This window comes from Paramormyrops kingsleyae, unplaced genomic scaffold, assembly GCF_048594095.1.
Source record: "Paramormyrops kingsleyae isolate MSU_618 unplaced genomic scaffold, PKINGS_0.4 ups221, whole genome shotgun sequence".
In the NCBI taxonomy this organism is placed as follows: Eukaryota; Metazoa; Chordata; class Actinopteri; order Osteoglossiformes; family Mormyridae; genus Paramormyrops; species Paramormyrops kingsleyae.
Window position 1 is genome coordinate 1 of NW_027326159.1, and position 27,842 is coordinate 27,842.

General features: G+C 42.1%; 1 protein-coding gene across 1 annotated transcript; it reads right to left on the minus strand.

The window, feature by feature from the left end:
* Window positions 1-55: 55 nt before the first annotated feature.
* On the minus strand, window positions 56-26,713 carry LOC140587408 (echinoderm microtubule-associated protein-like 3). The gene is made up of 14 exons (XM_072708683.1): window positions 26,250-26,713; window positions 10,800-10,976; window positions 10,357-10,471; window positions 8,020-8,454; window positions 6,292-6,408; window positions 5,319-5,347; window positions 4,456-4,485; window positions 4,092-4,212; window positions 3,536-3,685; window positions 3,030-3,099; window positions 2,569-2,679; window positions 1,776-1,871; window positions 924-1,058; window positions 56-250 (listed from the first exon to the last, which is right to left on the minus strand). The coding sequence occupies exons 1-14, from the start codon at window positions 26,272-26,274 to the stop codon at window positions 65-67; spliced, it is 1,797 nt and encodes a 598-aa protein (XP_072564784.1). The 5' UTR covers window positions 26,275-26,713; the 3' UTR covers window positions 56-64.
* Between the last annotated feature and the right edge of the window lie 1,129 nt (window positions 26,714-27,842).

The following is a 27,842-nucleotide window of genomic DNA, read 5'->3' on the forward strand; positions in this document are numbered from 1 at the left end:
TTGCAATCTCCAGTCCTACGATTGTTATCTTTAGTGACTAGGCCATAGTGAAGGAACCACAACATCAAGCTCTGCTGCTGAGCAGTGATTGGGACCTGAATGGATGCTTACCTTTGGCTCCCTTTCCCAAGGTTTTTACATCAGCAGCTAATTTGCACCACGTCAGGATGCTGCCCTCCGAGTCTCCGGTCAGGACATCTCCCGTCAGGCTGAACACAAAGCACTGGATGAACTTGGGCTTCTTGTACTTCTGTGTGGAGAGCAGACACACACATATCACCACAGCTCCTTCCAAACTCCAGTCAGAGACCATAACAGAGTCAGAAAATTTCATTATCCCCAAAGAAGGTGTTTGCGATTACAGACTGCACCGTAAACAAGCACACAAAAGACAGAAACAGACAATACACAGTACCACATGTACAACAATTTCTGTACAATATACAGAAATATACAATAACATATAGATATGGTAATAAACAGATGGTGAGTATGATGATAAGCACAAAAATATTGAAGATATGTCAATAGACTGATATAGATTAAAATAGCTGTACAGTCTAATGGCCACTAGGAGGAATGATTTGCTGAATTCATTCATTCATTGTACACAACATGGTTTGAATTTCACTGTTTTGTAAGATGTGTAATTCATATACATCAGGCCCCTCATTGCTTTCGTGAAACTCCTTTAAAAACACTTTGCACCAAATTTAATTAAATTTTCATCCATTTTTACTGAAGCAATTCCATGTATCTCAGTCAATAGGGATAACAGAGTCTCTCTTTGGACTAGAACCTCAAGCTTAAAAATTCTTGTTCATGACTTGCTGATTTACTGCCGCATTTTGGACCCAAACATCATTTTCACATTCAGTTGAAGCACCAAACCACGGTATGGTCCTGCGCTCTCCCCCACTCACTCCGAAGATGCCCTGTTTCTTGGTCAGGCCCCCGGTGCTCATGGTCCAGAAGTAGACATGAGACTTCCCACAGGTGATGATGTTGCTGCTGTCACTGGGGTTGAACTCCACCGCAAACACAGCCTCATTGGTGCTCTGGCAAGCAGGCAGACAGCAGAGGTCACAGAGATCACCAGGCATTGCTACAGTAGATACACATAAGGGCACATCTGCATGCATGAGGACACATTTGCAGAGCCAGAAGATTAACGCAGCCCCCAAATCCAGAGGACAAGCACAGTTAGGCCTTTGTAATGGGTACAATCTCAGATACCACAGACTGTTGTTAGCATATATCACCAATATGATTGATGGGACCAGCTGCCAAGGATATGACACCATTCTTGTCTAGTACTGCCCTGTGTGCTAACAGGTTTGAACCTGTGTTCTCAGTAATCCAGCAGAAGCTGATCAAACTGCTTCCTCAAAGCATCCAACTGCTGCTGCATAACGGGGATAAATGAACCATAATCTGTGCTGCATACAGCATAGCAAGGGTGCGCAAAGGTGCAGGGTCATAGTAAAAAGATTTATGACATGACTTGCCTACCTACTGTGCAAATATGGTTTAAATTTGTTTTATCTCGGTGACAACCCAGTCTAAATTGCTCTGATGGATGCAGAACAACTGGCAACAAGGGCTCAGTGCGGATATCTACATGGTACCTTTTAGTTCTTCTTGGTCAAATATGGGAGCAGACTGGTGCCTTTTTTGACAGGTACTTGGAGCTGGTTTGCTAAATGCACCCCCCCCTGGCTCAGCACTAGGTGCTGTGTGGAATGTTCACCCAGGGCCTCTGGATGCAGCCTCACCTTGATCTCTGTTTGCTTGGTCCCCTTCAGGCAATCCCACACTGTCAGCATGTGCTCATTGGAGTCATCGATGGCAGCCAGAAACACTCCCCCGTCCTTCAGGCGTGAAAGACAGACAGGAGCAAATGGATATTTACAGTGCAGCATGTAACAGACAATGTTCATTTAGTACAGTGTGACAGGTAAGAAGCTGTGTTATTCTTTTATGCAGTGTAGCATGTAACAGATAGTGCTCGTTTAGTACAGTGTGACGGGGAAGAGGCTATGTCATTCTTTTACACAGTGTGGCATATAACAGACTGTGCTCATTTAGTACAGGGTGATGGGTAAGAGGCTGTGTCATTCTTTTATGCAGTGTAGCATGTAACAGACTGTGCTCATTTAGTACAGTGTAATGGGTAAGAGGCTGTGTCATTCTTTTATGCAGTATAGCATGTAACAGACTGTGCTCATTTAGTACAGGGTTATGGGTAAGAGGCTGTGTCATTCTTTTATGCAGTGTAGCATGTAACAGACTGTGCTCATTAAGTACAGTTTGATGGGTAAGAGGCTGTGTCATTCTTTTATGCAGTGTATCACGTAACAGACTGTGCTCATTTAGTACAGTGTGATCAGTAAGAGGATCTGTTATTCTTTGACTTGGTTTGGCTTGCTTGAATAAGGATTCTGACTTGACTTGATTTGGATTATTCAAAGATACATAACTTGAGATTCAAAATCTGATGCTCGGGACTTGTGACTGACTTGTGGCTTGTATGTATGTGACTTAGTGCCATGTCTGCTGTGCACTCACTGCGTGTGAGAAGGCCACAGAGCTGACTCCCCTCTCAAAGCTGCCCAGTCCGATCTCTTGCAGTGTGACAAGGGTGGCTGAATCCCAGATGTGCACGAAGGGTAGAAGGGGCTGATATGCAGAAAAGCACATAAAGACTCACAGACACGGACACATTATAAATGGGGTGCTTTACTGATTGGCCTGTCAATAAGAGCCAGGCCACAAAAGGCAGACTTGGAACTTTGAGGTGTAGATTTGTAAATTAGAGAAATGCACTTATATATGAACAAATGGACGACTTCTGATTATCCTGTTGACAGTATGTGGCTATTGTTAGTGATGTGTCACACTGAAAAATAAATTTTAAAATGTGTTGAGAGCTAACCAAGTTTGTGGTTTGCTTGGATGGTTTTAATAGAACATTTTCTATTAGACTATATTTTCTGACGAACGCAGAGAAGTTTTTTGTGTTCCCGTACTTTACCATCCTTGTCCACTCCGGCCATCTGACCTGACGCCACACGCACCTGGTCTGGATGAATAGCCAGACTGAAGGAAAGACAGTAAAATGCGCATTCACTTGGCTAAATTGTGCACAGACCTTAATGATCTTTGTTCTTAATATGTTGTACCTGCTCAGCTGATGTGAGTCATTTGGAAGTAATGAAGCATAAATTAGAAAATTAAAGGATATAAACAAAACACTTTAGTCAAGCTCCAGTTACAGCTGTCTAAAAAATTCAGCCACTGTTTCTTTAAGCAGCTATACCCAATGGCAGTGTCAGTCAAACCATTAGGCGACATAGGCATTCATCTTCTGAGGGGGGGCTGATTAGCATGCCAATTTCACTTTGTCTCGTGCCAGGGAGCACTGGCAGTGAATTGCCCAGGCACCACATGGGCTTTGACCAGTCCCGCTTACTGGTTTCACATCCCCCAGATTACCATGGTGACCACAATGGGGCGGGGCAGGCAGGGTACTGACCAGCGCACGCAGTCGGTATGTCTGCAGTAGTGTCGCTGGCGGTGGCTGTGGATGTGGTGCAGCACCACCACACATGCTGTGAAGTAAACAGCCTCCCCCGACGGCAGCATGTACAGGTTGGCTCGGCAATCCCGGCCCCGGTAACCATAGCTACGCAAAGTGTGTCAAGATTTAAGCAATAACTCAGGCACAGATTGTACACAAAATAAGTAAATTCTGCTAAGTGACTATGTTCAGATGCTGAAGATTGAACCATAATCCTTAAACCAACGCTCAGTATATGTTGAAATAAGGCATTTTGATTGCTGCCATTCATAAAGCAGTTTTAACCAGTATAAATGACATGCACAAATTGCAGCAGATTTAAGGTTAATGGGCTGGACATGCTAGATTTCAGGCCTTAATGCACACATATGGATCAGAATCAGGAAGACACGTGAGCCAGCCTGCTCCACTCAGTCTCTTTAGTGTCTGTTCCCTAAAGCTCTCAGGCACTGTGCTAAGCAGGTGCTCCCCAGCCCCTGGGGTCAGTCAGCACTGCATGGGCAAAGGATACACCCAGTCCAGCTCCAGCCGCTCCATGGGGGGCTCCATGCGCAGCTCCTCATAGTTTTGGAAGTTGGATGGCACGTACATGGTGATTGGCCGTCCTCGGATGAACATTTTTACTGATTGGCCTGTCAATAAGAGCCAGGCCACAGTTTAAACAAAAGGCAGACTTGGAACTTTGAGATGCTCTGTTTTACTTCTGTTCGCTTGATACAATTATTAAAGTAAGTATTTTTAAAAAAGTAATAGAAGTAAAGTAAGACAACACCACAGTTAATCAAACTACACACTATTTGCATTGTGGACAGTCACGGCATTTCATAGGACGATTTGAACCCTGAAATCATAGTTCACCAGTCAGTGGTGCTTACCCTGGCTGTATGTCCCTCTTCTTGAAGTTCCTGTAAAACAAACACAAACTGTATTAAACAGTTTTGTCCTTACCAAAGGCTGATGTTCTTAAACTCTTTCATAAGAAGCAAATAGTAAAATTTTAAGCCAAGAGGGAAGTTGTTTACCTGTATTTAACTGTTGTTTCCATACTGTAATAAGACTCCAATGAGTCTTTTATTTAAATCGACATCCCAAGATAAAGGGGTAAGTGATCAAGCTCCCAGATGAGGAAGAGAAGGGGATCTACTCAAAGCGATGCTGGGCTATACATACTACCTTATATAATGACTTATACTTAATTCATTTTTCATTCATCCCGACAACCACGTCTAGCATTTCAGAAATGGTCGGAAAACTCTGCATTCCTTCCACCATTTGAGTCTCATCTAACAGAGCTGACTCACCATGCCACCGTGTCATAGTCTGCTCAAAATGTGAAACACAGACTGCAGAGAATGCAGAATGAGGGATCCAGTGTCACTCCCGGCTCACAGAAGACCCCGGCATCTTCCATCACCTGAGCGCTGGCTACTTCCGCTAAATGTGCACATGGCTCAGCAGGACGAGGACACCGACGGGCTCCAGGCGCTGATGCCGAAATTATGGTGTCAAAATGACCTCTGACTACTGGCTGGCATCTTGCTCTGGGGCCATGTTATGAACCTAAACTAATGTCACTTAGTAAGATTAGGGTTTTGGGTCTCTAACAGTGCATTGTAATTAATACTTCAGGCCCAGTTAAGTCATTACTAATGCTGTAAGCACAGGATCTGGACGAGGGTGCTGTGAGCTCAGGGTGACCTACGCACATAAACACCAGGAAGCCCCCAAAGTCACTTACCTGCACCATAAATGTTCTCTTTGCTCCGGCTGGGGGAAAGCAAAGTAAATCAAGAGTCAGGAAAGTACATCAAGCAAAGTGCACAGAGCAGACGACAGACAGAATGGGCTGGAGACACAAAGCCATGTTTAAACATCATCTGAAATCAAAAAAGTCCAGCAGAGCTGAAGTGCTGAAGTTTCATTTGATCTCTGTCAGTCATTATCTGCTCTCCCTTAGCTGCTGGTACCTATGTTATCCTCATCTGTTTGGAAATGCACAAAGTAGACAAGCGTGATACCAGCAGTAATCAGGGCCCAGTTGATCAGAAGTAATCTAATTGGATTTTGCCTAATGGATTGGATAAAATCTTGAAAATGAGTCAAAAATAAATGAGTACTTCACTAGAAGGAAACTTAGCACACTGTTGGTAATTGTCACAGTCCAGTCTTAAAGCAATACTTTCAAGAAGCAGACAATTCACATACTGTGAGAAAAATATCTGCAAATAAATTTTAATGAGCTAGTAAATCATTTTGCAATTGGGTGTCAGGGCTCTGGGAAGCCCCAATATAACCATACATTAGAAAACAACCCAGACCACAACTATCCTGCCGTTTTCTGCACGCGTCACCAGGTAAATTTAAAGGCCTTTTAGGATAGAAAGAATCTATTAAAATCATTCTACACTGCAATCTTAGCCAGCATTGGCAGTCCTTACAAATGCAGTGCTAGGCAGAGGTGTGGTCAGGGCAGGACAGGGGGTTATTTATAGGCTGTGATAGGGTCCAGATCCCCATAGATATCACATGGGCACTTCACTGAGACATATATGACACCTGAAAATTCACACTCATAACCAGGGCTCTGCCCATATTTTCAAGGTCAAAATGCTTTGCCAAAAAAAGGATGAAAATGAGACTGGGAAAAAAATGTTTTTGGGAAACAGCGCAAAACCTTAACTAGACAGCCGGTGTGCAGTCTTGGCCCTCACCCTTCTAGACTGTTGGAGTGGCTCAGCAGGTTGTTGGACGACACGACCTTCCTGGCCAGTTTCTGCCTGGGCTTCTCGGGGGCGTCCTTCACCAGCCGCTCTGTATTCCGGCGCATCCTGACCGCGGCACAGACAGCTGATTAGCAGTGGCGTATGACAGCGTGATGCCTGCTGCTTCCTCCCCAAAGGTAGCAGGAAATCAGCAAACAGCTACAATTGCACTATGGAGTACAGCTTTGTGATTTCCTGCATAGAGAGAGTATGTTCATTTAAGCATATAACTCAGGTGTGGCCAATCCATTGATCGTCAGTGGTGCCAAGTCAGTCGCTTAATGATAAATGGATAATTTCATTGGTGGTCAATCATGATAAGATTAATATTACTGAAGATGTGCACACATACATACACACAGACACACACACACACACAGACACATTTGTAATTATATCTTTGTGGGGACTCTCCATTTATTTCTATGAGGAGAACTCTAATCCTGACATGATGACTTTAACCCCTACCCAGCCCTAATCATAACCATAAGTAACTAAAGAAAATGCGAGACTTTTGGCATTTTTAGTTTTTTGAATGCATTCACAGATATTCACAGATACCTGAAATATAGTCCCCACAATGTGAGAATAAAAGGTTTTTATCACATTGCGGGGTATATTTGGTCCCCACAATGTAATATAAACCTAATCAATACACACATACACAAAATCCAATGTGTCGATGCTACTCGAACTGTGCGATCACATGCACATTTACCTTTCATTTAATTAACAGCTACTAGGAATGATAATGCCAGCCAGAATAAGTCACCCCTGTCATCTCTGGACCACCTTGCAACCCCCGCACTGTTGTTTAGGGGGTAGGGGGCTGAAAAGTGTGGGAACCCATGCTGCAGAGCACTGGTGGTGTAAAATCTTGTTAAAAAACATTACCAAATGTCTCCAGGGGGGGGCATTAAAGAGTCTTTGCTGTATTACAGCATAGGTCTGCATGCTGACCTCAATGTGTGTGAAATAGCTTATTCGCACACAAAAACGCATACACAGGGCTGGCCTCATAATCTCAGATAAAACCAATGCATACCAAATAAATATAATCATATCATTCAAATGCCAAAAGAAAGTTCTGAGCGGCCCCCAAATAAAAGTTCTGTTAATTTGACTTCCCATTTTGCTATTCTGAGGCAGTATACTTATGCTTAGAAAAGCAGTTTAAGTGCATCAAAACAGACTGCAGAAAACTGCAGTTCATTTAGGGTGGACTGCCGGAACTCATATATCACACTGCACACATCTTATCAAGTGGGAGACATATAGGATTAACAATTCAACAGGAAGAATTGCAGGTCATAAAGAACGTTTTCCTTTGTCTATATCTGAGATCTGGACCCTGTAGTTGCAGGGTATAGATGAGAGGAGGTAAATAAGTACAGGGTGAGAGTTCTGGTGCTAAAAAGGATAAGGGTTGACTGGACTGGACTCTGGGCTTGCCCAGCCCTTATCAGGACCCTAAGCAATATTTGATTAACCTAGTTTGACATCTTCCTTCCCATTCTGACAGACTGATCATATGGGATGCCCCCTGGTGGCAACTGTGCCCTATGCAGCTGCTTACTTCACTTATGCCTTGGACATGGCCTGGCTGGAGGTACAGGATGGGTTTCAGGACTACAAGTGGAAAAAACAAGAATGAAAATTCCAATGAGCAAGACCTACAGAAGTTTCTTCTGGGTGTCTGCAGGAGAGGAGACAGCAATAACCCGGTTACTTGGTGTCTGGTCCTTGGGCACAGCGGGGGAACTGAGATCCATGGTTGTGGACAGGGGGCTCTGCTCACTGAGACACTCATCAGCAGAGCTGAGGTCCTGCTCAGGCCAGTTCTGGCAGAGTGCCGTCACGCAGCTCTCATGAATGGGCTCCTCCACGACAGCTGTCCAGGTGCTGCAGGCTGCATCCCCACCACCTTGGTCCTCCCTCTCACTGTCACTGAAGGCATCCTCCAGTGAGAGGCTCTGCACCGCCCGTGTGCGTGCCAGCAGCACTCTCTCGGAGGGCTCCGTCTGCGTGGCTCTGTCTGCAGCAGCAGGCCTCGGCCGAGAGCCCTGAGGGCAGATGGTGGCCCCAGAGCCATCCATGTCCCCCTCAGGAGCACTGATCAGCCGTGCCGTCAGGAGAAGACACAGGAGAAAAAGATCACACAGCACCAGTTTGAAACTCTGCCCTCTTTATGCGTTTCCTCCTTCACTGAGGAATATTCTTAAGAAAAGGACTATTATTGCCATGAAATCTTAATACAATCACATCTTCCAGGACAGGGTAAAAGTCATACATACTGTATTTTAGGGAAACAGGCAGTACAGTTAAAAAAAATAAAAAAACATATATTACATAAACTGCGATGGGCTGGCCCCCCATCCAGGGTTGTTCCCTGCCTCGTGCCCATTGCTTCCGGGATAGGCTCCGGACCCCCCGCGACCCAGTAGGATAAGCGGGTTGGACAATGGATGGATGGATATTACATAAAAAGCACAGACACCTAGAGTTCCTTGTTTCTGAACACATGATGGAGCTCATCTAAAAAAATTAGCAGAACTAAAGATCAAGAATTGCAAAACATGGGTTGAAGCAACATGAACAAGAGTGTAACAAGAGGGCAGGAGGCTGCAATGCGCAGCATTTACCAACTGCATTCTTCATTTCCCAAAAGGCTCACGACCTTGGCAAGGAAGATGAGAAAGGACGGCCAATCCACGCAAACATTAAGCCTCAAGGATGAGACCCAAGGCTGTGTTTGCCTGCTGTTCTTCTTGTTACCCTCTGCAGGATTTTCACTCTTATCTCACTACTAAAAAAGAGTCAGCTATGCTTCCAGAAGAAGGACAATATACCAAGTAAAAGGTGAGGGGTAGGTTGCTTATTGCTTTGGGTTTTGGCTCGTTACTAAACAATTGTAGTTTTGAATTTCATGTATGTGTTTGACACACTGCACTGCTATCTTACTAAGACCCTAATGCACACACAAACACACACAGATAACATTAAATATGCAGAAATTAATCACCTGAATTTCATAATTCAGTTTAGAATTCAGCTTGTCATTGTATGTTGTATAAATCCTGCTCATTTACAGCAAATAATGCATTAAGCTGACGGCTGGGGAAGCCTGAAGCAATATTATGCTGCCTGGTTAAATAATAAGTGTGGAAATTTCCAGCTTTAAGATCAGTAGGCCAGCTACTGTAGGTAAATTTCAAGTTTGATTAACTGAACATAAAAATAACTAAAACATTTTAACATTCCTCTTCAAAAGAGGACAAATTATGCAGTTTCTCAGCCATACAGGACACAGAAAACAGGACCTTTCTTTAATCTCCTTAATGTTTGATATGTCTTCTTTGTTCTTCAATTTGTGATGGGCAGACAAGGTAGATCATAAGTAAAAGACTTTAACCCCTAAGACAAGCACTTTGATTAAATTACAATTTTCATTTCTGCATGCAAAATACATACACCCCAAACAGGAAGAAGGTACTAAAATTAAATGACCTACATTTATAATATTAGAAATATTAGATTACAAAGTAGGCTATTTATAAAATAGTAGTAGAGAAGTGGTAGAGGTATCCAAGGACTAAATGTGCAGTATTATCTCTGAAAATTAGTATCTGATGACTTTATATATCCAACAGAAGTTCATTCATTTTTAAAGTGGAATAACTTTTACCCATTGTATATCCCTGAGTAAAGTAAATCTGCATCTAATTAAAAGGGGATGAAAAAATGTGTGTGAGTGTGTGTGTATATTATATAATTATATATATACATATATAGATAGATATATAGATAGATCGATAGATAGATAGATCGATAGATAGATAGATCGATAGATAGATAGATGCAGATTTCTTTGCTGTGACGCAAAGAAAGGGAAGCTCCTCTTTTTCAGCCAGGGTTCCATAACAGCCGAGATATTCTGCAAAGCTCTGGCTTTTGAGCCCCCCACCCGGGAGACACACAGTCAGACAGTGAGATCATTCCTTAAAGCTGGACAACCTGAACGTTCCGAGAAGCTCCTGACTTTGACGTCTCTGTCTGGGAGTTATGCTGTAGCTGGAGAGTACATTGACGTGGCAGAACTGGCCCAGGGTCTCAGCAGCAGCTGGGTTAACTGGAAAAAAGTAGACATAGACACTTCAGATATTTAAGGCACTTGGTTAACTGATTAGTGGTCCCAATCCTGTGGCTTAGTATTACTCAGCATCTTCATATCATCTGGAAATAGAGCAAATCCAACTCCTACAAGGTGAATTTTTAAGGACAGGACAGTAACAGTAATTAAATAAACCAAATAAAATAAATCAATGTATATTCATATAAAATGAACCTGAGGCAGATTTAGTTTTAATATGATGGTCAGATACTTAGTGCTTAGCGGTTTATAATGCATTTTTTATGTTATGTGCTGGCCCTGTGACCATAGCTGTCACTCAACACACCTGCACTGAGCTCTTGCCAGAGCAGGTGGGTCTGCTGCTCGTGGATGCGCAGTTTGCGCAGAGCGTCTGCCAAAGATGACTTCAGCAGCGTGACCTCATCCTCCTGTGCCCGCAGACGGACCTCCATCAGGGAGAGCTTGTCAGGAAGCTCTGGGCCGCAGCCTCGTGACCTGTCATCTGCGCAAACGGAGAGGGCAGACAATCATGGCTCAGGAACAGCAAATGTTTTTCGATAGATATACTTTTGTATTTCATTTCAGATTTTAGAAAATGGTTTGTGTTCGTCAATGAACACAGCTAGTGCTACTATTTGGTGTAAACATAGAAGTGTTTCATTATTTTACACATTTATAGGCATCCAAGTATTGTACATTACAAAGCTTTGCATTAATAGTGATTGCATTAATGTGTATAGGGCATCAAGTGCCGGGGAGGGGGGGGGAGCGGGGGGGACCAAAACAGCCTAAACATCATCATAATTGGGGTGTGGATTTGATGATATCAGATTGTGAACGATTAAAATGTCTCCACAGTCTGCCTTTACGGTGCAGTTCTATGGCTCATACACCCGCCTAAAGTTGATTTGTCAGCCAAATCCATTTCCACACACCAATAAACCAGTAACAGCAAACAGTAGGTAGTGCTTTGGGTTTCTTCCTCTCCGCCTCCCACACCCTCATCCCACGTGCAACACTATTCCATATTTGGCCACAAAACAGTTAAAGGTACCAAGTTTTCATACAGGAGTCGGGGTATCTGTTCTTAAACTGGGATAAAATACAATTACAGGGTTGGCAACTAGTTAAATCACGTCCTCTGCCATGTCACACACATGGAGAGCTCAAAGCAAACCTGAACAAAGCCGGCCTTAATAGAGCCCTGGCCAGACATCCTACTGCTGCTTGTTAAATAGTTTCACTTGGAGTGACAGCAGACCTGATCCAGATCTGTTAACAATATTACTTAGACCTTCTTCCCTTTCTATTTATCTAAAAGGTTATAAATTAAGATCACAACTGATAAGTACAGAAAATTCTTATTACTCTCTTGTTCTCCTGCATTTCTTCAATATTCCAATTTGTGATTTTTGTTACCATATTTGTTACTATATCTGTTAACTCTGCAAACCTCTGTGACCATTGTAACCGACTGAAGGGACTACTGAAGGAACAAGTAATGAATAACAGAAGTGAAATACTGATCTCTTGATCGATCATCGTTTATGAATAATGATGCAGTGACTATATTTTAACAAATCATGAACAAATATAGTTGCTGCTTGAGATAAAAGACGCATCATGATTCATAAATGATGAACGAACATGAGATTAGTATTTCACTTGTTCCTTCAGTAGGTCACAAAGGTTTTCAGTAGTAATTAGTTATTGTCACGATCGTGGGCGAGCGGTGCAGGTAAGCAGACGATCGGAGCCAGGACTTCAGGAACGAAGGGGATTTATTGGGGTAACGGGACCGGGGAAGCACGATAGACAACATCAATGGTGAGTCTGGCGAAGACAGACTCAAACGAAGACTAAATACACAAGACATGCCACGGAGAACGAGCCACAGGTGAGATCCATCAGGGAAGAACACGAGGCAATGAGGGGGGCATGGCACACATCGGGATCGTACGGAGCAGGACGTGACAGTTATTACTTAGTAATAACTAAGTGCAGTGGTACCTCGGTTCTCGAACTTAATCCGTTCCGGACTCCGGATCGAATCCTAAAAAGTTTGAGTTCTGATCGAATTTTTCCGACAAGAAATAATGGAAAACCAATTAATTAATTAATTGATTCCCGGGCCCCCAAAATTACACCTAAATATGTTTTTTTTTTTTTTAGCATTTAAACACAAAATGAACAGGATATAACAAGAAGAGCATTTTTTTCTTAATGGCTTCCAAAACGATAAAGATCTTATCCCAACATTACCCCTGTCCTGCCCTGATCGTTCGCTCCTTCCGTGTGCCACGCCCCCTCGTTAACCTCGTGTGGGATCCCCATGTGATCAGCTTCTGGTTGTTGTCATTAGTCCTCTGTATTAAGTCTGCGTTTCAGTTTGTTTCCCCAGTCCGGTCATTGGGTGCGTTCGACTTCAAGAGAGTCTAGCTGCAGACACCTGTAGAGTGGAGCTCCACCGGAAATATGTCACCTCCACAGGAAACACGTGATCTTTAAGGACGTAAAGTGGAGCTCCGGTTAGGGTTAGGGTTAAGGTTAAGGTTAGGGTTTATTCGCTGTGACACAGAGTTAAGGCCACGTGTTTCCTGTGGAGGTTACGTATTTCCGGTGGAGCTCCACTCTACAGGCATCTGCAGCTGGACTCTTCTCTTCGACTTGCTTACAGAGCTGGCTTAAAGCAACGCATTCTGAATCGATCCTGACGCAATTCATTACGGTTAGATGCATTGCGGCCTCTCACCCGGCTGCACAAACTGGAACTGCCTCCGTGACGACACACCTTTGCTCTTATTGGCTGAAGAGTTTAGTTACACGCATGACGTTTGTATCCCAGCCTTCCCAGGCAGTTCTGATGCGTAATCTGCTATTTCTCCCGAATATCACGTAAAGCAGTGAGAACTGGTTTTCAGTTAAGTTACCTGATAAAATAAGGTTTAAATAAATGACATAAATGCTCTAATAGTACACGTAAGTTAGTGGTTTATTTATCGTTAGTTACTGTAATGTTGCGCTGCTTTATTTGGTTAATCGTCCAGTCTGTGAAGAAGGCATTCAAGTAAGAATTGCATTGTAGTATGATTCATTTCCTGGTGCATACAATTTATATTAGGTCAGCATTCACGGTTCGACTTCTGATATTCAGATCAAGTTCTAGGTCAAACTGGTTTGTTCAACTTTCAAGAAATTCGACTTCTAGTGAGTTCGAGAATCGAGGTAGCACTGTATTTGTGCCCCATTATCAGTATTTGTTACCATTATCAGTCATGATGCATTACATAAATATAGATTTTTAGGATTGCAGTTCCAGAAAGCACAATACTGAATGGTACAAATATTTCTGCAGTAACAACATCCCCCCCCCCCGCCCCCGATCAAAATTCAGTACCCCTGGAGCAGAGTCCTGGCTCAGCAGTGAAAATATGGGGTTTTGAAAACATCTGGATTCTGTGTCTTCTGTGGCAGCAGCCAGTGTGCAAAGCATGAAGAAGCAGCAGCAGAAGGTCGCAGTGAGGTCGCGGATAGCGTGGGGTTTGGCCCAGAAGGCCGCCCGATAGACTCTCTGTTCATCATGTCGCTGGGATCATCTCCAAAGGAGTCGGGACACAAGCAGCTCAACTTACTGCTTTATATCCAAAACATTAAGACAACATCTGCTGAAATTATTCTTTAGCAAAGCATAGGAAATTCAGTAGAACAGGGTAATCATTGGTACCATAATTTGCTATTGTTGTTCTTTTGTTGCTTTTTTCCACAATACATTTTTATTTGCTTGTAATAATACAGATATGTATAAGATGAGTGCATATTATTGGTCGAGATCCTCCTAGAACCTTCAGATGATGAACTCATGTATGTATCCATAAGGGATGTGCTTTTCAAGTGATTCAATGCAATTTGGAGATTTTGAGCAGCCAGATGAAAGGCAGCCAAACAGCACATTGCATGTGCTTAGGGACCTGAAGAAATATGCTTGATCAATCCACTTAAGCTGAACTGATATCCAACTGTGCCAAACTGAAGCACAATTTACATAAAAATGTCTGCCAAATAAATCATATTAAAATAAAATGCAAACAGCCCCACACTTAAAAAAATGTACATAAACATGATACTTGGACAATTAAAGACTGCCTTTCAAATTTAAGCTATTGAAATTTGAGACAGTATAAGTGGGGGGTGGAGGTTGCAGTATAGAAAGACTTTGGCCTGTAATCAGACAGTAAACATTTGTCTGTGTGGTGTCCACAGAAAAGCCTCTGTTTTGTGCTCAGAACTACATGTCCCAGGGGTTATAAACTCATTTCTGCTCATTTCCTCTTATTGTCATTATGAAACAAAACAGAACAAAACAGGCCCTCTCATCTTCCTTTTTCTGTTGTAACTAATCTCAGCAGACTGCAACAGCTCTGCATGGAGCATGAAGTGAAAGATCATGTAGACGAACGGTGTGTGAGGCTGGCACAATGAGGAAGACAGCTCAGGGTGACCTTAGCACTGGGCTGATCACACAAACGGTACAAGCCACAAGCATTCACATTTCCCATTGACTTTCCATTTTCTCCCATTTTTTATGAAATTGAATATATAAATAAAACCAGCAAAAAACTCACATTATCGGTTTCTAAAATAGATGATGATACCAAGAAAAGTTTTATCTTTACAGACACCTAAGGTCTTACTATTTCAGAAATATCCATCTAGATTACCACCAATGCAAACACCATACAGATACCAAAATCATACAACTAAAATAACCACAAAAGCCTCAGTGAAGACAGACACACACATCTGCTTCACATCAGAGGGACACACACACCCTCATGGAGAACAACATGGGACACTTTCACTGCCTCTCACACTACAGCACAGGCTAGCTGTCACTACACGGCAAGCAAGATCAAAATGGGACAGATGGATACTTACAGGAGGACCTCGATACTTCTTATTCCATGATAATAGTTTACACAGGAGTAGCACCAGATATCCCTGCTCTTATGTGGTGGTACCATTGCTCTGTTTAAGGACCACACACAGACTAGGGCTGGGTGTTATGTACCAATCATCATACCTCGATATTGTTTAGCTCAACGGCGATATACGATATACGTATATCTTGATGTTTTTCCCATGAAGTAATTACAAAAAGACAGTTCCAAGTCAAATCCGAATGTCCCCAACATCACACAGGCACTTTTATTAGCAGACAGCTGTACATGTATGAAAAAACGGTTCAAAAATAAACTACCAGCATATATTATTCTACCAACCAGCTCCTGTTTGCTAGCTCGCCTCGTGCCTGTGTCTGTCCCCATGTTGTCGCTACATGTAGGACTTGTGAGAGAGGGGGAGGGACGGGTTGTGTTCGGACAGGGAGGGGGCAGGGCAGGGTGGAGATTTGCAAAAGACAGACAGGGAGGTGACCTGGCGGCTGTATGAGTATAATTTTAAAGCAGAATAAACTATATTGACATAAATTATATTGTTTCATCCTATATCTTGCATGAAAATATATCGATATATCTTAAAAACTCTATATATTGCCCAGCCCTAAGAAACACTTACACTCACTGCATGCAAGAAAGGATATGCAGAAACACTTATAGTGGACAAAGTACTGGGACACCTGGCCATTACACCCACAGAAACCTTTATGACATCCCATTCAAAATCCATAGACATCAAAATGGAATTGGTCCCCCCTTTGCCGCAATAACAGCTGCCACCCTTCTGGGAAGACTTTCCACAAGTGAATCTGTGGGAATTTTTGACCATTCATCCAGAAAAGCATTTGTGAGGTTAAGCACTAATGTTGGACATGAAAGCCTGGCTCGTAATCGCCATTCTAGTTCATCTCAAAGGTATTCAATGAGGTTGAGGTCAGGGCTCTATGCAGCCAGTCAAGTTCTTCCACACTAAACTCACCATGTCTTTATGGATCTTGTTTTGTGAACTGAGGCACAGTCATGCTGGGACAGAAAAGGCCCTTCCCCAAACTGTTCTCACAAAATTGGAAGCATAGAATTGTCCAAAATGACTTGGTATACTGAAGCATTAAGAACTCCCTTCACTTGAATTATGGGGCCAAGCCCAACCACTGAAAAATAACCACATACCATTATCCCTCCTCCACCAAACTTTACAGTTGGCACAATGAAGTCAGGCAGGTAATGATCTCCTGGCATCTGCCAAACCCAGACTCCTCCACCACACTGCCAGACAGAGAAGCGTGATTCGTCACTCTACAGAATACATTTCATCCAGAGTCCAGTGGCGGCGTGCTTTACACCACTCCAACTGATTCTTGGCATTGCGTTGGTTAAATGAGGTCTGCATGCAGCTGCTCAGCCATGGAAGCACATTTCATAAAGCTCCCAGTGCATAATTCTTGTGCTGGGGTTAAGGCCAGAGGAAGTTTGGAACTGCAGAGCATTGGCCACTTTTATGCATTATGTGCCTCAGCACTCAGTAATCCTGCTCTGTTACTTTACATGGTTGGCCGCTTTGTGGCTGAATTTCTGTTGTTCCTAATCACTTACACTTTGCAATAATACAACTTACAGCTGACTGTACAATATTTAGCAGGTAAGAGATTTCAAAAACTGACTTACTGCAATGGTGGTATTGTATGACAGTACCATGCTGGAATCCACTGAGCTCTTCAGAACGACCCATTTGTTCACAAATGCTTGTACACCTTACTGTATGGCCAGGTGCTTCATTTTATACACGTGTAGTAATGGGTCTGAATAAAGCACTCACACACCCACAGATGCTCACAAACACATGAACACACACCGAAAGACACAAAAAAGATGATTAAGATATTTAATGCCCATGTGACTCTGCATTTAAACCAGCAAGGAAAATGAAAAGCTGAAGGTGTTCAGGTTCCAATGCACACAGAACAGGCTGAGCAAACACATTACATGATATTTACAACTCGTTATCAAACATTGTCATGTTTGCCTGCAATGGTTGTGTGGGACATTGATAGCCTGAAAGCCACAAATCAGTCACCTTTCTGCTGAAGCTATAGGCTGAATTGACCAGGGCATAAGCATCTTGGATTTTCAGCCCATACAAAATGAGAATCTTAGAGTGTACCTCAATAACTGAATACTCATAAGACCGGTAATAGTGTTGCTGCCATGAACCCAAGCAATCTTAGAAGATTTACTGGCCTTTGAACTGCTATTAACAAAAATTCTGATAAGACATCAACAGTTCCATGAATGCAAAGCAGGAAGTAAAGCCCATTGTTGGATCATTCAGACAGTCCCCCAGTTATGATAATCCAACTTATGGACACCTTGTACTTATGTACGGACTGCCATAAGGCCTATTATATTAAATATTCAGGTTAAAGACAATGGTTCGTAATAATGAATGCATGCACTACTCTCATGAAAACATTGTGTGGCTTCAGTGGTTCAGCGGCTCGGGGTACAGTACAATACCCCATGTATTATTACTGCATTATTAGTATTATTGGGTACCGTATTTACTTTTCAAGTCAAGTCAAGTGGCTTTTATTGTCATCTCAACCATAGACAGTGATACAGTACATAGTGAAACGAGACAACGTTCCTCCAGGACTATGGTGCTACATCAACACAGGACCATGTGCAAATGTGCAAACATTGCAAAAACAGGACAGTGCAGACACAAGACAGTGCAGACACAAGATGAGTGCAATAGAAGAAATGATAATGGAAAAGACATGCAGAGCAGAGCTACTGGTATACAGTCCTGATGGATGTAAAGTGTAAAGTGCAACAGTGCAATGGGTTGTGCAAAAAACTAAAAACTTCCAACTTATCCTACAAATTCAACTAAAAGACAGACTTACAGAACATATCCTGTTTGTAGCCTGGGGAATACCATGTGCTTAGCATCCTGTGTGTGATGGAAAAAAAGTCAGCTCTCCGGAACTGAGGTGACCCCAGTAAGCAGCCTGCATTCTCAGTCTGTCCATATGGGGAGCCATTCCCAGTCTGCAAGGGGACTCTCTGACTGTGGTTTCTGAGTCAGAAGTAGTTGGTGCCATGCAGGATGACATGCCTATCCATGCTTCACTCTTTCATTTCTCCATCTCCCTCCTTGCCATTATCCCTTGAATCTCATACTGCTTGTGTGATCTTTCTGCTCTCCAGTCTACTGCCAGTCACTCCTGGGTCTGACCACCAAAGAGTGAGGTGGAATATAGGTCAGTCATGTCAGAAATAGTCAGAGCTGCTTCTGCTTTTGATTTGCCTGAAAATGAAACTGGTGTTGAAAACCTCAAAGGAGACACAGATGCTCCTCTATTTTCGAACTTTCAGACATACGAACAAAGAGGACTGCAAGTACAAATTGTGTTCATTGGGCTCCTGTTTCATTTCTGCAACATAATTTTTTTTTTTCTGTGTGCCAATTCCGCCTAGTATGACGTCTGGCCGCTACTCCCGTCGCGCAGCACCACAGCGTGCGAACTCCCAGCATCCTAGTTCTTTGTACCTGCGTATACCCTTAAATGATGTTGAATAACGACTTACCAACATTTCAAGTTACGAACGGCTGTTTGGAACGTATCTCATTCGTAAGTAGAGGAGTGTCTGTACACAGAAATATCACTATAAGCAAAGAGGATGTGACACAGAGAATGAGCTCTGGTCTACAATGTACCCATGACCTTGTTTTCCATAGGGGATATTCTCAAAACAGAACTAAATTTCCTCTGCAAACACTGTGTGCATTCAAATTCTCTTCCTTTTTACTCCTCGTGTGTATATATTACTTATTGTGAAAACTTTCTTAAAGGATGTTCCTGTTAGGATACTTGCCCAAAGATCCATGATTAAAAACAAACAGTCAGTGGTTACAACTAGGTTATCCTGAATACTAATCCAGGTGACCAAAGGCCTCTCCTCTGCCCTGTATTGAAGTATAGAGCAATATGTTGAAAATGGAGTCAGACCACAGACAAAAGAGATTAAGTTATGAAAGTCCTACCCCCACAGTGGCACTAACAAGAAATAATTTGGAAGGCTACGTTCAACACACTGTGAGGTGTTATCTGCTGCTAAAGAAAGACAATCATTTTGAAATTTCAGGAATCATCTGACAGCTGTGAGGTGGGATATTAAGAGATCTCCAATCAGGGCCAGATCATCATCTTCATATATTTAGCTGAAATACCAAATGGCAAGGACAACATTTGCTTGCATAGTTAAATATCCATACTTGGAGTTAGAAGAGATAGTTCCCATCCCATAACTCTTACAGTTCAAGACGACTTAAACTGTTGGGTCAAAATGCAGGACAGACATCATTGCAGCATTCACACAAGAAGCATAATGAACCCTGTTTGCAATCCAGCAGTAAGATCCTTCCAAATCAAAGCTAAGTAAGTCAATAATGTGCATTTTAATAAGGTACGATACTATTGCTGTTATCTCAAAAGACTGTGAGGCAGAATTTTGTCTTTGGTATTGTGAACGGTCTCCCTGGCATGACTGTCTGCATAGGAAGTCTTTGTTACTGAACTGTTTCATTGGGCCCATGGCCCTCCAGTCCATGAGCGAACATGTCAGTCATCACAAATATCAGAACCTTGAGAACCAGGTCTAGCCTTTTGGCAGGTGGCTGGGTCGATGTTTTGCTTGGGTGGACAAACTCAAAATAGCAAACAAAAAATGGAACAAACGTAGACAAACAATACTGCACACTCAGGAGTTAAAGGTACGCAAACCAGGTCAACCTTTGTTCATTAAATGTCATTCAATTTGTGTTCTACTTAAAATGTTACTTGTAATACTCTCTAGGAAAGCCAGACACAAAGGCACCTGTGATAACTAAGGAGTACAAAGGTCAAGCCCTACGTTATTTTATCTGGTGAGCAGCCTTATCTTGCACCATTTACACAAAACACTATTAGAACGTGTGTGAGTGTTTGCTTCTAATAGATTGGTTGTCCATTTCTTTGCTTATTCTACTAGTGCTTACAGGAAAATAGAATAAAATATTGTTTATGTTTATCATTCCTATTGAATGTTTTCTCTATTTGGTGCCACGGTAGCTCTGTGAGTACCACTATTGGGGGCAGCGTGTGGCTCAGTGGGCTAAGCCGTGTGCCTGTAATCACAAGGTCGCCAGTTCAAGCCCAGCCTCAGCACGTCTGCGGGTCCTTGAGCAAGACCCTCAATCCCCAGCTCCCTGGACGTCGCTACAGGTGGCTGCCCTTCGCGGACAGCTTGCTCTACAAAGAGCAAGTTGAGGGAGGCGTAAAAACAATTTCCCCACGGGGATCAATAAAGTATCAATTATTGCCTCACACCTCTAGTGCCCTCTAGCAGTTCAAATCTCTGCCCTGCTCTGTGTGGAGTTTGTAAGTTGGGCCCATGACATGTGGGGGGTCCTGTGCAGTCAGACTAAATGGTGATTCTAAATGACCCATAGTGTATGACTACATATGTTTTACTGTGTTTTGTGATGGCCTGGCATCCCATCCAGCATGTCCCCCAGCCCTCTACTGCCAGGCATAACCTCCAGGCTGCCCTTGACCAGATAAGAGATGCATGGATGGATCATTACATCCATGGCACACCAGAAGGCACTGCTGTCTCCCCTGCAGCCCTGCATGCATTCAGCTTGCCTGTTCTCCCTACGGTTCTGCAGGCTTTTCCTTTTGTTTGTCTGACGTGGGTTACTGGCCATTTATTGGAATTACAGACTGTGGGAACTGAAAGAGGGGAGATTCTTGGAGTGAGCTTTCAGTGCTGCTAGCCCAGGTCATTGTGGTGGGCGATATGCTGAAACTCTGCCAGCTGCAGCATTCCAAAACTCCAGACCATGATCCAATCAACAAGCTGTGGTTTGAGATGAAGGTTTTTATTGTTCCATGGCCACGCGTTCCATGCCAAGAGTAATGTCAAGCTGACAATTTAATCGCAAAAGGCAAGAACTGTCTGGTGAATTTACTTTATCAACCCTGCAAAACTCAAATACTTGGGTCAGCAGATCTAATATGAAGCAATTGGGAGGTATGATGTAAGACTTTAATTGTGCTCAGTTTGTGGGAGCACTGGTCTAACCCACTAACCAGTTAACCTGACAGGGGCAGGCAGACCGCTGATTGAACAAAGCAGGGGGGGGATTTGCCTGGGGATTTACAGAATGAGGCACACAAGTAAACACACACAAGTAAACACACATGCTTCTTTCCCTAGTCATGTTTCTCATGCCATTGCATAGTTTCTGCATGTAGATCAGTCAAAAACAAACACAGAAACAAACCAACAAAAGTGAGGATAGGACTGTATAATGGATTACAACAGAACCAGAGACTCAAATGACATCTGCACTTATGCTTCCATTGTGATGAATGCAATGTGATTTAGCGAAATTTAACAAAAAGATTGGGCATCTTTGAATCGTTCAATTTATAAAATGTCTTTGTTTGCATCTAGCTTTATAGCCGTGAGCCAACAGACTTGGAGAGAAAACCCTAATTCCTTCCTCAGAACATATTTGTGTAAAAGAAGACCTTCCTTCCAGGGAATATTTATAACAGTTAATTTGCCGAAAAGTCCCACTCCCACATTTTCTGCTCTACCAGCAGATTAGACTAAAAAAGTCAAATGTTTGGTCAACAGATGTTTTTTAATAGATACCGCACATAATGGAATGGATAGGCAGCAGATTGTCAGCAAAACAGCATCTTACACTTGATGATGTATATATGTATATTTCCAAACCCTTATCCGTATGACATACATAATCATCTATGATGATTTTTAGATAACTTAAGCATTTATTTCATTTGGCTTAATTGAGCTGCTGATTGAATTAATCACTTAAATGTGAAACCAGGGTGTATTCAACAAGGCAATGGAGCATTGTTTAATTTAATTTCAAAATGTGTTTCATGAGAAAAAAAATTAACAAACATTTCTAAAACTCCTTGGCTTTGTGCTTTTACATTTGTAGCGTTCATTATTAACTAATATTGATTTCTTTATTGCGGACAAAGAATATATTACATTTATTTAGCTGGACATAGAAGTGATGATCAGAAAGTAGAGTCAGATTAAGTCCCTGGAACAGCTGGGATTAAGAGTCATGTTCAGCTAAGACACCAGCAACCTTCTGATAACAGGCACACATCTCCAAGCCAATTAACAAATATATCTATTCTTTTTCAAATTCCACACATGACCACAAATATGTCACAATGTTTATTTAAGAACATAAGAAATTTACAAATGAGAGGAGGCCATTTGGCCCATCAAGCTCGTTTGGGGAGAACTCAGCTAATAGCTCAGAGTTGTTAAAATCTTATCTAGCTCTGATTTAAAGAAACCCAGGTTTTAGCTTTCGCTACACTAACAGGAGGACTATTCCATACTCTAAAATACATTTAAGTTATTATTAATTTCAAAGTAGCCACAATGAAAGTTAAATTGTAATTCTCAGTCAGGCCTAATAAATCAAACAATACTGCTGGATGGCGACTGTATATTAAGGTTTATTAAGGTGGCGACTGTATATTAAGGTTTGATCCAGACAGGAAGGTGAACAGAGCAACATGACACAGGATGGCAGAAAAAAGGAGAAGATGGAGCGAGTGGAGACATATTTAACAAAAGCAGTAGGGATGAGCAAACGTTAACTCACTATTAAGTGTGGACTGGGTGCAGTTTTGGGGTTTGGGCATTTTTATTGAGGAAAATCTTTATATAATGAACACCTGAATTCACCAGAATGTCCAAGTGCTCCCAAGCAGCATCCCATTTTTCACGTGATGGGGAAGGTAGGTGTCTAGACTCAATAAATCACAAGATATGGCTCATGAGAATAATTATGGGGGCATTGCTGACAGGCGATCCTGCTGCAGCTTAAAATGCCATTTACTCTTACTGATGTCAGACAGTTGTATGCTTAATGCTTGGACATTAGATGATGATAAATCAGCGTGATGACACGTTGCAGACTATTCTTCCATTGTCAGAAGGACAGAGAAATAAAACTGGGAAAACCAGCATGGGTCTGAGCAGGAAACACTTGAAATGCTACCTGATAGATGTCATTTTGCTGAGATAAATCTTAAATTCTCCCTCATGGATCTCTATGATCATAATACATCGGTATGTATATCAGACCTCATCTGCAAGGCCCCCAAACACTTTCAACTTTTATTGTTAGATGTATTCAGAGGAACACAGTGAGACTCTTATGCCACAGTTGCTGGAGAGTGGACAGGTGCATGGGACAGCAGACTCTACACCAGTCAGATGTAGTATTAAAATCACTGATAGGTAAAGAGAAGAACATTGATTATCTCATTACAATGGCACCTGTCAAGAGGGACATTATATATTAGGCAAGTGAACAGTCAGTTCTTGAAGTTCTTGCGTTGCAAGCAGGGAAAATTGGCCAGTGTAAGGATCGGGGCCAAATCATGACTAGACAACTGGGTCAGAGCATCTCCAAAATGGCAGGCTTTGTAGGATGTTACTGGTATGCAGTGGTCAGTACCTACCAAAAGTGGCCCAAGGAAGGCTAACTGGTGAACTGTTGTTGGGGTCATAGGTGCCCAAGACTCACTAAGGCACATGGGGAGCGAAGGCTAGCCCATTTGGTCTGATCTCCCAGGAGAGCTACTATCACACAAATTGCTGAAAAAGTTAATGCTGGCTATGATAGAAAGGTGTCAGAACACACAGTGCGTCACAGCTTGCTGCATATGGGGTTGCGTAGCCGGAGACTGGTAAAAATGCCCATGCTGCCTCCTGTCCAACGTCAAAAGTGCCTACAATAGGTGGTTGAGCATCAGAACTGGACCATGGAGCAATGGAAGAAGGTGGCCCGGTCTAATGAGTCACGTTTCCTGTTACATCATGTGGATGGCGGAGTGCATGTGCAGCAGGATGCACCATGGCGAAAAGTCAAGCCAGCGAAGGCAGTGTGATGCTCTAGGCAATGTTTTGCTGGGAAGTCCTTGGTCCTGGCATTCATGTGAATGTTACTTTGACACATATGACCTACCTAAACACTGCTACAGACCAAGTACAACCCTTCATGCCAAAGGTATTCCCCTATCTAAGTGGTCTCTTTCAGCAGGATAATGCGCCCTGCAACAAAAATTGTTCAGGAATGGTTTGAGGAGCATAAAAAAGAGTTCCAGGTGTTGACTTGGCCTCCGAATTCCCTAGATCTCAATCCGATGGAGCATCTGTGGGATGTGATGGTTCCATGGAGGCCCCACCTCACAACTTACAGGACTTAATGGATCTGCTGCTATTGTCTTGGTGCTAAATACCACAAGCAGTACTGGTCCTAGCCAATGTGGCGCCCTAGGGGAGCATCAGTGCCGGCACCCCCTCAGAAGTTGAGGCCCTAGGCGGCCGCCTGTGTCGCCTGTAGGATTGGCCAGTCCTGCATTAGATGACAGCTGTCAGCTCCACTGATTTAATATCTCGCAAACTGAAGGTATGTGGGCTTACCCGTGAAGCGCAGGCGGTGCAGATTCAAGGGCGGTCACTTTGTTAACATCTAGTATTCTTTGAAGTGCGTTATATTTTGGGACACTTCCCCCGCTTGTACCGAAAAAAAGAGCCCCACGCAATTGGATAAATACTGACCCACACAGCCAAGCTTTATTCCCACAACGAATGCTGACCTCTTTCCTTCACTCTGGGAAAAATATTTTTGGTTCCCCCCACTACACATGGATGCATGTGTTGTGTTATTTATCGTTGCTTTCATCATAAAATAAGAAAAAAATAGTTTTAGATAGGCATGCAGTTAAATATTACGTGGTTCTGTTGTTCCCCATGTGTGCTTGATTTTTTAAAATAGCCAATTTATTTAGATTTTAAACTTCGTCTGGAATCAGCCTTGTTTGATCTAGAAGTGTTTCACATGCCTTATCGGCCAAAATTTTCCTTTTTGTCTTTTTTCAGCTTGTACACACCATCTGGGACAATTAAATAGTCTGCAGTCATTCACGCAATGCATGCCACTGGTACCGTACAAAGATGGGTAGGTCTAAGAGGTCCTGTGTAGCGAGGGTGTTTTAAATTACCAGCTAAGCTTTCACAAGATTTACTTAAATGACGGTTAGTCTGGAATTAGTAATACGCAGCCTGTACTACTTAATAGGCTTTGCTAAGCAGGTAAATTCATGTGGGTTTGTTCTTTTCATATTATGACACATTAATACCAACTAGTTTTAAGAATAGTGGAATGTTACACTTTTTTCTCAGCAGTCATTTAATACAACTCATATCAGTGCATTCGCATAGATCCTTTACTTGAATATTATAGTATATTAATCGGAGAGTGAGTAACATGCGATATTACACAATTAATATTTAATATTACACTGCGGTAATGGCATAGATTGAAAATAAATACATAAACGTAGGCCTACGTGCATTTTAATAATGTTGGATAATACAAAATGTATTATTTTGATACTTAATTTACACTGCACTATACTGTACTTCGTTTTGATTAATGTGTAAACGTTTTATCAGTTAATAAAAGAATAAAAGCGTGTGACAATCACAAAGTATACACACTCAGAACTCCTGCTATTTGTTTTTGCTTTTACTGCCACTGAATCGCCCATTCCTTAACTTTCGGCAGCCGACTACTGTAAATAGTTATCCTAACTGAACAACACGCCAACGCGCGTTTCTCGAGGAGCTTGCAGATGATGCATTTCTTTAACATGCAAGAGTGAACGCTACTTAAAGACGAATAACGTGTATTGACTTACCCAGACTGTTTGTCAATCCGTCCATATTTTATGGTCCAGTTGTTTCCAGAAGTTTGAAATCAGTGTTCGGCTTTTCATTTAAAGTTCATGCAGGGATAAAGGTAGTAGTATATTGGCATGTATGATACCAGCAGGAAAGGTTCCTGCAGATGAAGAGTGAGTAACAGCGATGTCAGAAATCGCAAACTATGTGACTGAAGCGCAGCGCTTCACCGGATTTCCCAGTAAGCTCAACTCCAGGAAACGGCGAGCTGGAATGGGGTGCTGGTTTTGTGTGTCATTTATCACATTCGTCTTACAAAACGCATTTCTAATTTAGTTTTTGGGTTATGAACAAATACTTATATGCAAGTGACGTATTTCTAAATACAATATTGACAATAAAGTGCCCTGCTTTTTATACTTTTGGTATTTAGACTTATATAACCGGAAAGGTGCATGTCCAGAGACGCTTTACAGCCGAATAGTAGAAGAAATGACGGAGAATTACGGGGTGGTATTCTCTGGATCTGTAGATGCTCTACAATTAAAGTGAAACACTTTAGGATTTCCTACTTAACCTTCTTGTACGATGCCATATGCCGCCAAGTGGCCGCATCGTATACTGCAGCTTCGCGGTATATAAGCGGAGGACTGAATAACATAGTGTTATAGTGGTACTTCATTCATCACCGCGGGGAAATTCTATTTCTGCCTATTCACTTCGTGCTCTCCATGAAACACACACACAAACACACACACACACACACACAGAGTTTATATACAGTAAGGCAAAGAATTATTTGACCCCATGCTATAAATGACAAGTCTATAATTTCACTAGTAGGTTTATTTTAACAGTAAAATATAAATTATCAACAAAACAAGCAAGAAAAAAAATCATCATGTAACAGTTACAGACCGATTTGTGTAAAGAACATAAGAACATAAGAAATTTACAAATGAGAGGAGGCCATTCGGTCCATCAAGCTCGTTTGGGGAGAACTTAACTAATAGCTCAGAGTTGTTAAAATCTTATCTAGCTCTGATTTAATGGAACCCAGAGTTTTAGCTTGCGCTACACTAACAGGCAGGCTATTCCATACTCTAACTACACACTGTGTAAAGAAGTGTTTTCTCAAATTCTGTTTAAAATTTCCACCTATGGCCATGAGTTCTAGTATTTAAACTAATAAGAAAATTTATCTAGGGAAATAAATTTTTGATCCACTGGAACACATACTTTAGCTCCTTGGTATTTCCCATGGTGATAATATTGACGATGTAGACAGGTTAGTGACCCAAGAATACTATTTAACAAAGTAATGCCATTAAATGAGAATGCTGGCTTTATATCTGTTAATACCTAATGAAGTACTACTTGTGTTGTGTTAGTGCACATGTACTTGACCTAATTTCTTGCTGGCTTGTAGGGGATCAAATAATTTCCCTAGATAAATGACAAATTGATTTGTAACTGTTACATAATGATTACACACATGTACATAAAATATCTTCTTTTGTTAAAATAAACCCACAATTGGAATTATAGACTTCTCATTTCTTTAAAATGGGTGAACTTAGGAATTCAACATGGGGTCAAATAATTAATGC

Coding starts and splice junctions, on each gene's coding strand:
- LOC140587408 (XM_072708683.1), bottom strand. CDS start 26,274: ATGGACGGATTGACAAACAGTCTGG. Junction 5,348..6,291: donor CACTCCAACAGTCTAGAAGG/GTGAGGGCCAAG, acceptor GCTTTCCCCCAG/CCGGAGCAAAGAGAACATTT. Junction 2,680..3,029: donor GAGTGGACAAGGATGGTAAA/GTACGGGAACAC, acceptor TCTGCATATCAG/CCCCTTCTACCCTTCGTGCA.